At 36.6% G+C, this 13,593-nt stretch overlaps 1 protein-coding gene across 2 annotated transcripts in view; it reads left to right on the top strand.

Annotated features, from left to right (window-relative positions):
* Nucleotides 1-256: 256 nt before the first annotated feature.
* Nucleotides 257-13,593, top strand: part of LOC116698856 (guanine nucleotide binding protein (G protein), alpha activating activity polypeptide, olfactory type) — a 54,922-nt gene continuing 41,585 nt past the window's right edge. The window contains exons 1-3 of one of the 2 annotated variants that reach the window (XM_032531069.1): nt 257-1,022; nt 12,645-12,717; nt 13,494-13,548. In XM_032531069.1, the coding sequence (XP_032386960.1) occupies nt 512-1,022; nt 12,645-12,717; nt 13,494-13,548 (639 nt within the window). In that variant the 5' untranslated portion in view covers nt 257-511. Of the gene's footprint in view, nt 1,023-11,465; nt 12,390-12,644; nt 12,718-13,493; nt 13,549-13,593 lie in introns of those variants that run through there. The other variant, XM_032531070.1, reaches the window with a different exon arrangement.

Genomic DNA, 13,593 nt, shown 5'->3' with positions numbered 1-13,593 from the left:
AGAAATAACATTTGGTGTAATTAATCTGATAATAAAGAGCAGGTAAGCTGTCTACAGTGTTGTAGTGTCTTTGGCACGCAGGCATGAAATGTGAGGAATGAAAATCATGACCAGCATTCTCGAAATGGCCATACTGTAGTAGCATGACGTGCCGTGCATTGCACCTAACAACTGTGCAGTCAGATTGTTGACTGTCTGCGCAGCGGATAGTAGCGTTTTTTTCCCAAGGTTGTGCTTTTGGTTACTTACGGTAAGATGGACCCGCAGTGTCCACTAAAGGATCAGGTGATCCACTAACTACGAAGCGAAGGCTGACTGGGGAAAATGCAAAATGACATATAGCAAATGTCAGAGCATAATTCATTCACATTTTCGGCTAAATTTCAGACTTAAATCGCACCGCTGGAGCTCCAATATAACGATGGCTCGTTAGGTCTGGTGGCGCAACTGCGATTTTTTTGATATTTTAATTTATGAAAAATCACATTCACAGACAAATATTGGTTTCAACATGGGGCTGTGCTACAGTTTGCGTCCCCGGCTCTTCGGGGACCTGAGCGGGTCTATCTCCAATGCTACCTCGGACTCGGATCAGCCTCCGGACACCGCCGTGCCGACCCGCGCCGTGGGAGCTCGCCAGGAGGACGCCGGGGGATGCGGGGAGAGTTCGTCGCTACGAGGCGGCGGCGGCGGCCCGGTGCGCCCCGGGGACCTTGCCAGGCTCCCGGCCGGGGAGCACCGCCGTGGAGACACCGGTACCGACGGTGTGCTCATTCAAAACGGAGGTGGCGGAGGAGGAGGCGGTGGTGGCGGAGGCAGCGGTAAGGGGACAGGGAAGGACCGCGGCCGACGCTTACATCTGCTGCAAAAGACTAGCACCCAAAAGCAGAAAAACTGGGACAAATTGCTGGTGGAGGAGAAGGAGGCCGAGAAGGAGGCGAAGAAAGTCAGTAAGAATATTGACAGGGTGCTGAAGGAGCTAAAACGGGAGTACAAACAGACGCATCGACTGCTGCTGCTCGGTAGGTCCTTCTCTATTGTTGTTGCTATTGTTGTTGGACAACAGCCGTTTCATTATTATAAACCAAAACGTACTGGCCTTTCCAGAAATTATGTCACTACTCTGGCGAGGCCTTGCCACATCTCTTGGCTTGGCTGTGAAGACTAACGTTACCCCCTGCGGCTCTCAATGACCAATGATGAAGATGGACGTTAGACCCAATGGGCCTACAGTCCACTTACTGTTAATTTTTGGGGATTATAAGAAAGAGTCACTTAAACAGAATGCAGGCCATCAAATGAACCAGTACACACAAGTTTACAGAGACCACTAGCTCGTGGTTTTGGTTTAACTGTGGCATATTCAATAAGGCAGTACAAGAGTACAGTGTAGAGTAGCCTGCAGAGTGTTATGTAGTTTTAAAAAGAGTCATTTTGTTGGCTTTTATATCAAAATATGTACAGTAGCCTAGACACCACTTAGCGTTTGGCTATTGGGCCATGTTTACTCCTATTTTATACAGTGTATGTTTACTCTGATAGTTAGTGTATAGGATAGTAGTATAGTATAGTTTAGAATAAAGCAGAGATTCTCAAAAAGAAATTCAGCCAAGGACCCCTTACAAGAAAAAGAATATACCGGGGACCCCCTCATTTATGTCCCTTGAAATAATTTGACTTAGCCTTTCTTTTTTACACTTCCATAGTCTTTGTTATGTAAAAGAACAACACGAGAAATGTATTAGAAATATATTAGACATGTATTCAACATATTTTCAGATTCTGAGAGCTGTGGTGGAAGAAGTACTCAGATATTTTACTCAAGTAAAAGTAGCAATACTACTGTGTAAAAATACTCTGTTACAAGTAAAAGTACTACATTCAAACTCATACTCAAGTAAAAATACCAAAAAATATCCGCACTAAAATATACTTAAAGTGCCCAAAGTAAAAGTACTCATTATGAGATTGAACCATTTCAGAATAATATACTCAAACAGTACCTCAAATTTGTACTTAAGGAAATGTATTTCGTTTCATTCCACCACTGTCTAAGAGTTATAGATTTGTTAGATTAGAAAGTAATCTATTAACTATTATAGATTTAAACATTCAAATATTATTTGTTAAACTATGAAGCCTTTTGTAAAAAAAACAACAACAAAAAAACACATTTTTTATGATCATTTAAATGGATCTGCAAAGTTTTCGTGGACCCCCTGGCAGAGTGCCACAGACTAACCACTTTGAGAATAACTGGTATAGAGTACAGGACAATAAATGAAAAATTACATTTTGATTACCTGTGGCATATTTACTGTATTTTTAACACATGTATAATGTATTATGGCAGAGTATAGTGGCCTGTAGTGTTGTATGGTGTTACAGAGTGTATCATGTAATTTGCTTTTGTTTTCTCTGAAAACTAGCATAAAATAGTGTAAGAGTGTATCTGTCCAAGGACTTTTAAGTAAAGTTTTTGAAATTATTATAAATATTTTGTATTAGAGGGTTAGGGACTTGTAGTATAGTAGAGTGTTGAATAGTGTGATCCTATGTAGAATTCAGTTGAGTTGGTTTTAGTATTAAGTTAGGAAAGCGAGAGCACCCAGCTTTTTGGCACCGGGACCACATTTGCTGTGAATACCAACATACTAGTAGTATAATGTTGGACAGCATAAAATAGTGGAGTGTTGTAGATGATAATGTAGTACTTTTGTGTGGTGTGACATCTGTTCAGGGACAACAGATGAAAACTAGCATTAGTAAGGGTTTTCAGTGTTGTATGGTAGTTTAGAGTGTAGTATTTTCACCTGTAGACTAGAATGATGTTGTCTAGTGTAATATAGAGTGTAGTTTATTAAGCTTTAGTGTACAATTATGTACTGATAGATACAGACTATAGGCCATGTTTGCTCTGAATATGATGTAAGTATAGTATAGTTTAGTGTAATAGTGGCCCGGGGTGTAGTGTGACATCTGTATAGGGACTACATATAAATAATGGACATTTTAAGAACTTTGGCACATTCACAGTTTGGTTTTTCAATAGATTTATTTTGTACAGTTGAGTATAGTATAGTAGAATGTTGTATAGTATAATATAATATAGCTTAATAGGCTTTAGTATATCTTTAATTCATCTAAAATCATTATTTTAGTAGTGTGTAGTCTGGGATAATAGAGTACAACATGTTGTATAGTAGCTTGTTGTGTAGTGTGACAAGACTGATCTTTCCAGGGAAAACAAATGACACATACATACATAGCCTTTTGACTAACTGTTGCACATTTACAATAAGGGTTTTTAACACATTAGATTAGACTCAACTTTATTGTTGTTGGACATAGTAAAGGTACTAAGACAACAACATGCAGCCCCTAACCAGAAGTGCAAAAAAAGCAGTATGGTGCAGAGTAATGTACATAATTTACAGGACAAAATATAGATGAAATAGAATGTGGAATAAACAGTGTGGGGTATGAATACACTAGATATATATACAGTATGAGCAGTATGGACAGTATTAACAGTGGTATAAATATGCTAAGGTATGTATATATAGTAGAAAATAGTAAGCAGTGCAGGTACATAAAAAGAAATATTGCCAAAAGTACAAGTTGTGCTAATAGAAAAACATAATAATAGCTGGAGGTATGATATGCATAGGTACATTAAAGATCTGGTATGTACAATATTGACAGAGTTCTGTAAATGTAAATAGTCTGTAGGTCAGTATGAGCTGTAGAATAAATGTATGTAGTAAGGAAGTGAATGTCAAGTTAGCAGTGAGTGAGAGTCATTAGCCAGAGAGGCACTGACAGTCCTAGTGTAAATGTTCAGTGGTTGGGGGTAGTTGTGTCCCAGTCCATGGCGGAGGGGGGAGGAAAAAAAAACATACATGTATATTATAGCAGATTAGAGTGTAGTACAGTGGCCTGTAGTATAGTGTACTATAGATGATAGTTTAGTAAGCTGTAGTGTAAAAACGTAGGTGTCCATGTGCCCTTACTCCTTCTTATTGTTGTGGGAAAATGGGCTGAATGATGATGAAGAATTGATCCCCAAAGTATAACTCATTAATTCCAATTATGATCATCAATATGATCAAGTTACCAAACATTTGCTTAATTACAGCTTTACATATGCAAATAATTGCTTTCTTTAGTATTTTTTGCAGTATGGTCATGCTGCTATTAATAATCAATTTCAAGGCCTCAATTAGGGCTCTGGCAACTTGCTATGTTGGCTTGATATTATTTTTGTCATTTTATTCAGTCAGTGATAATAGTTAGATCAAACTTTAACTAACTGATTCCTTCATAATAAAAGTGACTTAGCTGATTGCCTTATCTGTTTAACTGTGTCTATATAAATGACAGGGCTTATATGGAATCCCATGATAGTTTATGTGACTTTCCTAAAAATTGGTTAACAAAAATGTAGTGCATTTCTAGATGGAGGTGTTGTGTCCGGCCAGACCTCTCCAACCCTGTTGTTAACTTAGATCTAACTTGTACGTTGTGTTATTTTACCACAAATTAAATTGTACATGTTGGCTAACACCGTAGTTTTCATAAAGGTCAATGCTTAATTTTCAAAAGAGAAAGTCTTGTTTAGGAACAAGAGCTTTGAGTCTAATCACAGCTACCCTTATGAGAATAACAATGTTTAACACATTTATAATAAAAACAGAACTTATCCACTTGCAGTTTTAAAACACCCTTAATAACATGCATGGCTTTGCTTTACTTTAAACAACGCTTATTTACTATATAATAAATGGTTACCACGTTAATTTCCTAGTTAAACAGCTCTCACTAATTACACACAGGAAAAAATGGCTCATCCTAATGAAGTCACATAAGGAAGTGTCATAGATTCTTCAATGAACCACAGTTGAAAGCTATTCAGTGTGTGTGACCTGTGTTACAGAGTTATTTCAGCATGTCATTATGGTTTGGGTGGCTTTCTACACCACTATAGAATCACAATTATTTTCTATCAGTCCTGGTACACCCAGCAGCCTTAGCACCAGCCACAGGCCACTTCTGGTTTTTCTTAAGAGGCCTTTCGGGACTTTATACCCTCCAGGTCTCCAGTAGGACTCTTGTTGCATGCCAGAGGACTGAGGTGGTTTGTGTTCCTCTGAAAGTGGACACCTTTCAAATAGTGTTACATTTCAAGGCAACATATGCTAGCTAATCTGGTTCACTTTATGTTTGTATTTGCTGCAGGTATTTAGTTGAATAATGATAGCCATAAGTAGTCAATGTTTATCCTAATTGGGCTGCCATGTCCAGCTTGTACTGGAGCTAGAATCTATCAGTTTGAGTTCTATTTATTTGTTACATTTTGTAATGTTTGATCATATGGAATTTTTTGGTTTCTTACAGTGTAATTTTAGACATAGTTCAACTCTCAAATCATTGTTAGATTTTATAAAATACCTGTTAAATATAATACAATTATTGATCATAAAGGTTTGGTTTTCAAATACAGAAGAGGTCAGAAATGACTAAACACTTTTTCTTGATGCTTTGGAAATATACCACAATTGCCGAAGTATAGTTATTTACTGAATATGAAAACTAATTTCTGACAGACTGTTATACTGTACTTATATTTTTTAAATGGATATTAGAACTGAAACAACCAGATCATTAAGCAATTAGTCCTTCTGTAGGAAATTGAATCATTTAGTGTTTCAAACATTCCAAACCTTCCAGCTTCTCATGTGTTATTATATTTGCTTAATTTCTTAGTCTTCTGTGGGAAACTGTGACGACTACTCTTTGTCTGACATTTTATGGACCAAACAACCAATGAATTAATTTGGAAAGTTACCAAATAATAGATAATAAAATTGTATAACAGATATAAATCAAGAGAAAGTTTCTGGCCATGTCCTGGTTGCTGCCCAGGCCCCTATGTCTTTGACATCTCAATATGAAATAGATCAAGGTAGTCTAACCATCTATTAAAGAAAAGCCAGATGGTTTATGTTTGTCAAAATCAGGTATAGTTGTTATATGACCCCTGGAGTTCAGTTGCCTTCAAATACAACTTTCTTACAGTGTGAAGTTAACATGTGAAGTCATTTAGATGATATATTTTGTGTTATGAAGGATTGTGTCAAGATGTTCACCTAATGTGGACTCCTTGGGAACTACTGTCCTATTTGAAGACTACATTAGTTTAAAACTGTGTGTAAAAAAATGCTATAACAAACTCAAACAACATGTTTGACCAGGGGACAACTCAGAAAATCTGAATTCCTTTAAGACTTTATACTTCAATGCAGGAATACAGTGATGGGAACTGGAAAGCAAATTCCGATTATTTCTTGGAAAGGAAGTTAGTTTATTGTTAGGTATCTTGGATTCAATTCTGTACAGGCCTGCGATAATATCTGGTACAGCTTTCCGATGTCCTTAACTTGCCGTTTAATATCTCAGCCTTATCACCCTTTATGAGCCTGACTACAGTGACTGCTAGCACTGTAGTACACGCCACAGAAACAATAACTGAACTAAGGTGGGCAGGCCAATGAATAGAAGTCACTTATTGTTGTGTTTTGTCTATTCTTTGTGCACCTGAAGCCATATTTTGGAAAAGCTTACTAAGTGAATGTGTATCAATGTTGGCCCACCCCTTGAAATACCAATAGAGTCAGGTGAACTTTGCTTCAGTCTAAATGGGTTTTATCATTGACCATTGCTGAACTTTGCTACGAACTGAGTTCCTAGTTAAAGTAATGACCAACAGGAGGTACTGGAGTATGCATTATGTCACATTTATTACACTGATAACAGATACTTGTATCAGGTGAATCAAAGTGAACCACACCACACCAGAAGGACATTGGACAGTGTTTGTTTTCCACGTTTTGCTTTCTGTATAGTTTCGACTTTATCAAGAGCCTCTACCTCTTTATAGCACAGAGTGCTATAAAGTTATTTCCAGCTTTGGAAATAAAATTCAGGGAGGCTAATTTTAGCTGGATATCATTTGGATGCCTGCCTTGTTTTTACAGTGCATGCTTCAATTACAGTCAGGGCTAGTGAATAAGTGTAGAAGTTGATTTATACAAGAATTCTTTTAAATGTCAGATATTGTTAGATGTATTGTAACTGTTCACTGGTCGGTATAATCTTTACCTATCTAGAAAGCCCGTGTATTTGAGTATATTTAATGTATTTATTTGAGTGTAATAATTTTGCAGAGCCTCCAAAATGAACTGTGATGAAAATTGTGCATTGTCGAGAGTTGGTCATTGATTAATAGCTATTTTAAGGGCCTTTTTGGTTGCCATTTTGCAGTACAGGTCCACTATCAGTCTGAAAATATCAAATCATCGTTGTCAGTCTTTGAACACATAATTTACCCGCAATAGAGTATTTTTAGATTGTTGTATCATTTTGTTTACTTAAGCAAATAATTTGAAAACTTCTTCCAAAACTGCACATGCACACAAACTGCCAGTGACATTTATTATGAAAGATAACTGCTACTATTACATACAAATATCATAATGATAGTTTAAAGCTCCCCTCCAGACATGTTAAAAAGTATCTGCTTTAAATAATATTTTGTATCTAATGTTGTTTTACTCTAAAAAAGTTCAACTTTCCTTGTTAAAAAATAAGAACTCTAGATCTACTCCTTCCTCCTCAATGAAAAAGCTAGAAAAAATGAATATACAAATATTGTTTATATCAAAAGTTTGACCGCTGGATACAAGATGTCTTCTACTCTACTGAAAAATCATTTATCAGTATATTAGTGTATGTGAACTGGATACGATACACTTGTGTAGGTTGCATATTGGAGCACAATTGACTTCCAAACTAATTGTAATTGTACTAATTGTAATTTTAACAAAATCCTGCTGGAAATGTACACATCTTAAATTCAGATTTAAGGTGCGCAGGCATGGAGTCATTTTTCTCTTCTTAAGTAGATGGAATTTTTGAAATCAGACAAACCTTTACAAACCTTAAAATACACACACACACACACACACACACACACACACACACACACACACACACACACACACACACACACACACACACACACACACACACACACACACATTTTAGTCTAGTTAAGAGAAAACCACAGCAAGTTAAACACAAGTGTCAGTCAGTTCTTCCTAAAAAAAAAAGATTATAATCTATGCAACAGAACCTGATTCTGCATCATTTAGAGGGAGCTGACAGCATGTATGCTGTGCTGCCTCTAGCCACTAGAGAGTGATGTGGGCCAGTCACTTGTTTTGACCTTGCTTACTGAGGTGGGGAGACAGGATTTTTTCCCGTTTCTGATGAGGATGTGTGTTGAGAGGGTTGTTGTAATATTTTCACACCATTATAGTGAAATGAGGTTTCTAGTTGTGTTTTGCATGCCACACAACTTTGTTGCACTCATTTCACTACATGAAACTAGTATTTGCATTGTGTTTGCATAATGGAGACAATAACAGCGCACTCCTTGTTACATGTTACACAAATAATCATTCATGGTTGCCTCATGCTTTTGAGTGATCTATGCGTATTTGTAATATAAGCATATAGTACGGAACATTTATAATTTTTTTGGGCTGACCTGAATACAAAAGTGAAGTATTGCCTCACATTAACTCAATCTTAAGGCTGGCCTATCAACTTTTTACCAGTTGCTGTTTTTGAATGAAAAACAACTTCCTTTTCTGTCTCACACATACTGATAGAGACGATAATAATGAAAATATTTCTGCCACTGCTACCTATAAATAACACAATGGAAGCGTACATGCAAAGTGCAGTGTTGCTTACTGTTAAGTCAAACCTGTACAAACCCACACCCCACGTTGACCTAGTTTAGAGGAAGCCACAGCAAGTTAAACATAAATGTCAGACAATACTCACAACATTGACAGTTTCCTCTTTATTGGCTAAAGCATGACTTGCACTGCCAGAGTGCAGTTGTTGTGGCGCATGACCGCTCTTTTTTTTAATTTTTTTTTTTTTTTTAAAGATAGATACATTTGGAGCTGAAATTCATTTAAGGCCATTCACATACATTGTTTAAAATAAAAAGAATTTATTTTTCTTAAAAATTATAGACAAACTCTGAGATGAAGGGGCCTTTGTGTAGTGGTCTCTAGTTTAGTGGTGATATATTTTATAGTCTTTGACAGATAAACATTAATGAAAATTTGGCATGAGACATGACGGCACATAGCAATTATTTATTTTTTAATGGCAAAATTGGGACATATGCGAGAAAAGTACATTGTTTCTCCAAGAAAACATCACTATGAGATTGATAGTATGCTTTTTTTTAATGCCTTAGCTGTTACTGTAATACTGTGGTACTACCCATTGCTTAGAGTATTTTTAATGATGACTTTATGGTGACCGAATGAAACGGTGTGTTATTTTTCATTTCCTATGGTATCACTACAATTTTAATGTTTATGGATAAGGATTTTTTGTTGATATTTAAAATGACCTGGGGAAATTATCTTTTCATTTGATGGCCAGTGCATCTAGTTGGCTAGCACAGTTTTGCGGGGCCTCTTGGGGCATCTTGCTCAAGGGTTCATAAGATGAAAGAATTAATCACTTTTTTAAGGGTATGCATGATGCATTATATGGCAATGGTTTGCGTTTGGCTCATGTCTTATATCTACTTGCCACCCTTTGTCACTCTTTGCATGTGTCTACAAGTTATGACCAGCAGTTCAACCAATATGTTATTCTTCCATCTCAGATTGTTTATTTTGAATCATTTTAGAGACTTAAAGAGGCAAAATTACCCTGGATTCCCAAGAAAAAAAGCAAAGATTAGAAGAAAGTCTGAAATAAATAAACTAGTAATAATATGTTTTTTCTTTCTTCTGATCTTGTTAATCATTTTAATATATTTTATTTGTATATCTCATGACCCTTTAGGAGGGGTCCCAACCCCAATGTGAGGAGTGACTGGTCTACAGAATAGTTTAATATATGTTAAAGGAAAGGAACCTAAAATAGACTCACATTAGGTGAAAGACTGTGTTTGAGCAGATTTTTGTACATAACAGGCAATTTTATTTGTCTAGAACAGTTTAGCAGCAATGCAATTCAAAGTGCGTTACATAAAACATCCAAACACAGTAAAACATTAATACAAATTGATAACAAATTATAAGCGGTTAACACAGAAGTAAAAAACAATAAATACATTATTACTTAATTAAAAACAATTAAAAGTAGATTAAATACAAGAGTAAACTCACAATGGAGTGCTTTGACTTAACAATAGGCAGTGTTAAAGTATTAAGACCCTTTACTCAAGTAAAAGTCTCAATACAACACTACTCCATTACATATAAAAGTCATGCAATCAAAGCAACGGTTTAATTAGCTAAATGTACATAAAGTCACATGTGAAAGTGTTCATGCACCAGAGGGACCTCAGTCAGTTATATTATGGTAGATTATATTATCGGATGTCTTTTTCTGATGCATACACATGTAAGAAGCAATTTACTGTTGTAGCAGGTCAAAGTGGAGCTTTATATAGTATTGAAAAGCATTATATTTTAAAATTGGATCATGTTTTGTTTGTAAAGTCTTAGTCTGCAAAGAAACTATAGTAAGTATATAAGTAAATATAATGGACTAATAAGAAATATTTCCCTCTGAAATGCTGTGAAGTACAAGTATAAATTTGCATAAAATGAAGATGCAGGTAAAGTAAAGTACCTCAAAATTGTACTTTAGTACAGTAGATGAATAAATACTTGGTTGCTTTTAATCATTGCTTTACTGTACACAAAGAAATTGCAATTGTGACTTGCACATTTTGTATAAATATGTATAATGTAAAAATTACATTGCAAAGGAGATATATTAGTTTTCATGAATTACATATATACAGTTACTAGTTACTTTTATATATTCAGACTGTTTACACAAAATATGTAATCTACTAATGCATTTTGATGTATCATAAATTACAATACACAGTTAGGCATTACAATTACAATATTAGGTAAATGGACTACATTTATATATTTTACACTATGGTGTTAGCCTACTACCTATACTTAAAATAAAATATGTCACTACTTCCTCCACCACTGGGTATTACTAGGTTTACTTTTAGTAAGGGAACTGGGTAGACTACTTCCTCCACAATGTACTTGTAGTCCTTCTTCTCTACCATGATGGCTCCCAGGCCTGTAATGTATGAAGTACAAGTACCTCAAAAGGGCACTCAAGTACATTATTTGAGTAAATGCACTTAGTTATTTTCTACCACTTAATGATATATTAATACAGTATAAACCGCTGAACGGTTTTAACTTTAAACGTTTACTTTTAGTAAACTGTTTGAGTACTTCCTCCACCACGTACTAGTAGTCCTCATTATCTCAAGGACTACAACGATGGCCCCCAGGCCTGTAGCTAATACATAAACTACAGAGATAGGTAAAGCCCAGTGCACAGGCAGTTTGGTTTGGGTCAGGGCCACCTCACTGACTGGAAGCCAAGAAGAAGAAGAAGAAGAAGAACGAGGAAGAGAAGGAGAAAAAGAAAAAGAAGGAGAAAAAGAAAAAGAAGAAGAAGAGACCCAGCCCCTCTGTAAACCAGCACAGAGAGGCGTCCGGGTTTCCACCCCTTTGCCGATTAATTTGAAAGCAGGATAGCGACGGACTAAATCGGGAATGGCTCCTCTCCGTTTTCCACACAAGTTATAAAATGCTATATCAGTGCGGGTTATTAATGTTACAGTTTAACGCAGGTTTGTTTTTCACCTCCACGGTCTACGGTTACTTCCTGGTGCCACAGAGAGAGGCAGTGCTGAGTTAAAGAGACAGAAATATACTGATAGAAATTCAGATAGAAAAAAAATACTGAGAGAAGAGAGGGGTTGGAGACGCGATAGGAACAGTTGACTGGATTCCCAGAAATTGAAAACCCCCTCTCTCTCTTCCTATTTATATGTATTTTTGATATTTCTTTGTTAAACCGAGTCGTTATTCTTCGTTGGTTTGTAAACTAACACACGGTTTGGATGACGGCTGGCTGCGGCTAAAGCGGAATTGTAACGGGGGAACATATTCCTCCCTCCGACGGAGAAGCCTCGCAGAGATTTTTCCTTTTTATTTTACAGTGGACTCATTACTGTGTTATTTTTAAACCACAAAATCATCCCGGGTGTTATTTTATATATTTTTTACGATTCCACAAGGAAGGGTTAGGGCGACGGAAGATGGGTTGTTTGGGCAACAGCAAGACTGAAGATCAACGCATCGACGAAAAGGCACAACGAGAGGCTAATAAAAAGATAGAAAAACAGTTACAAAAGGAAAGACAAGCGTATAAAGCCACACACAGGCTCTTATTACTGGGTAAGGCTGATTTATATGTGATGGCTATCTGAAATGTAACCGTAATCCCTTTCGTTTACCGAACACGTAGCCCCATTTGACAGCGCTTGCAATAATATGTCATGGGGGTGGATATTGATGGAAGCGAAGCTCGAGAGAGCCTACAATTAACTAGCTTCATTTCCAAAACATGTATGATTTTAACGTTAACCTGGATGCTCATATTCGTGTTCATTTTGGTGATATTCTTACGTATTTTTTGGTCTATTTTCGAAGGTGCGGGAGAGTCCGGAAAAAGCACCATTGTGAAGCAGATGAGGATTCTACACGTCAACGGCTTCAACGCGGAGTGAGTGCCATTCAATACACTTATTACATAGCTCCATTGACGCCTCAAGATTCATATTATTGCTTATTCTTATGGCTTCTCTCTTAATGAATAACACTGTCGAGGCCAGAATATAGCCTGTGAATGGATTTTCCCCAGGCACTGCAGCGCCTGTTGGGCCCAGTATCCCATGCAAAGCAGCTAATATCTCCCCCCCTCTCTTTTCCTCCTATTTCGTGTACATGTACAGTTATCATAAGTGATTATCTCAGTGTCACATAGATGCCAAATAATTTCCTTAATTTCCGTTTCCTGTTTCATGTGAGAGGGTGAAAGGTTGTGATCGACACAAGTCTATTGATGATTTGTTTTGCTGTAAGGCCTTGCATGGCATTGATCTTAGCAGTGGTCTATTTTAAACAGGCCTAGTATAGTCAAGAGTCCTGTAACTGTATGAAAATATCTATGAATATGTGGAGGCTGGATTTTTTTGAGGATAGGATGCTTAATCTTGCATTTTTATTATAAAAAATGAGAAAAATCATGTCCACAACACATTTATTTTTGCATTTTACTGGACTCCATCCTGTATTTCACTGTTACCTGGTTCATATTCGTGGCCTCAACACATATGTATGTATGTATGTATGTATGTATGATGTATGTATTAAGAATACTGTCAGGCTGTAACCCCTATGTTACTCATAAACACCTCGATGATTAATCTCTTGAGGTCTGCTGTGGTTGATTTTTTTTTCATAACCGCTGCCCTACACATCTGTTTTGTCCCCATGTAGAGAAAAGAAACAGAAAATCCAAGATATTCGGAAAAACGTGAAGGATGCCATAGTGGTGAGTTTCATCTATATCACTTCTTAAATGTGCTTAATTTCTCTT

Source organism: Etheostoma spectabile, chromosome 12, assembly GCF_008692095.1.
Source record: "Etheostoma spectabile isolate EspeVRDwgs_2016 chromosome 12, UIUC_Espe_1.0, whole genome shotgun sequence".
Taxonomy (NCBI): Eukaryota; Metazoa; Chordata; class Actinopteri; order Perciformes; family Percidae; genus Etheostoma; species Etheostoma spectabile.
The sequence above is the reverse complement of the archived record's forward strand: the minus strand, read 5'-3'. Positions and strand labels throughout refer to the sequence as shown.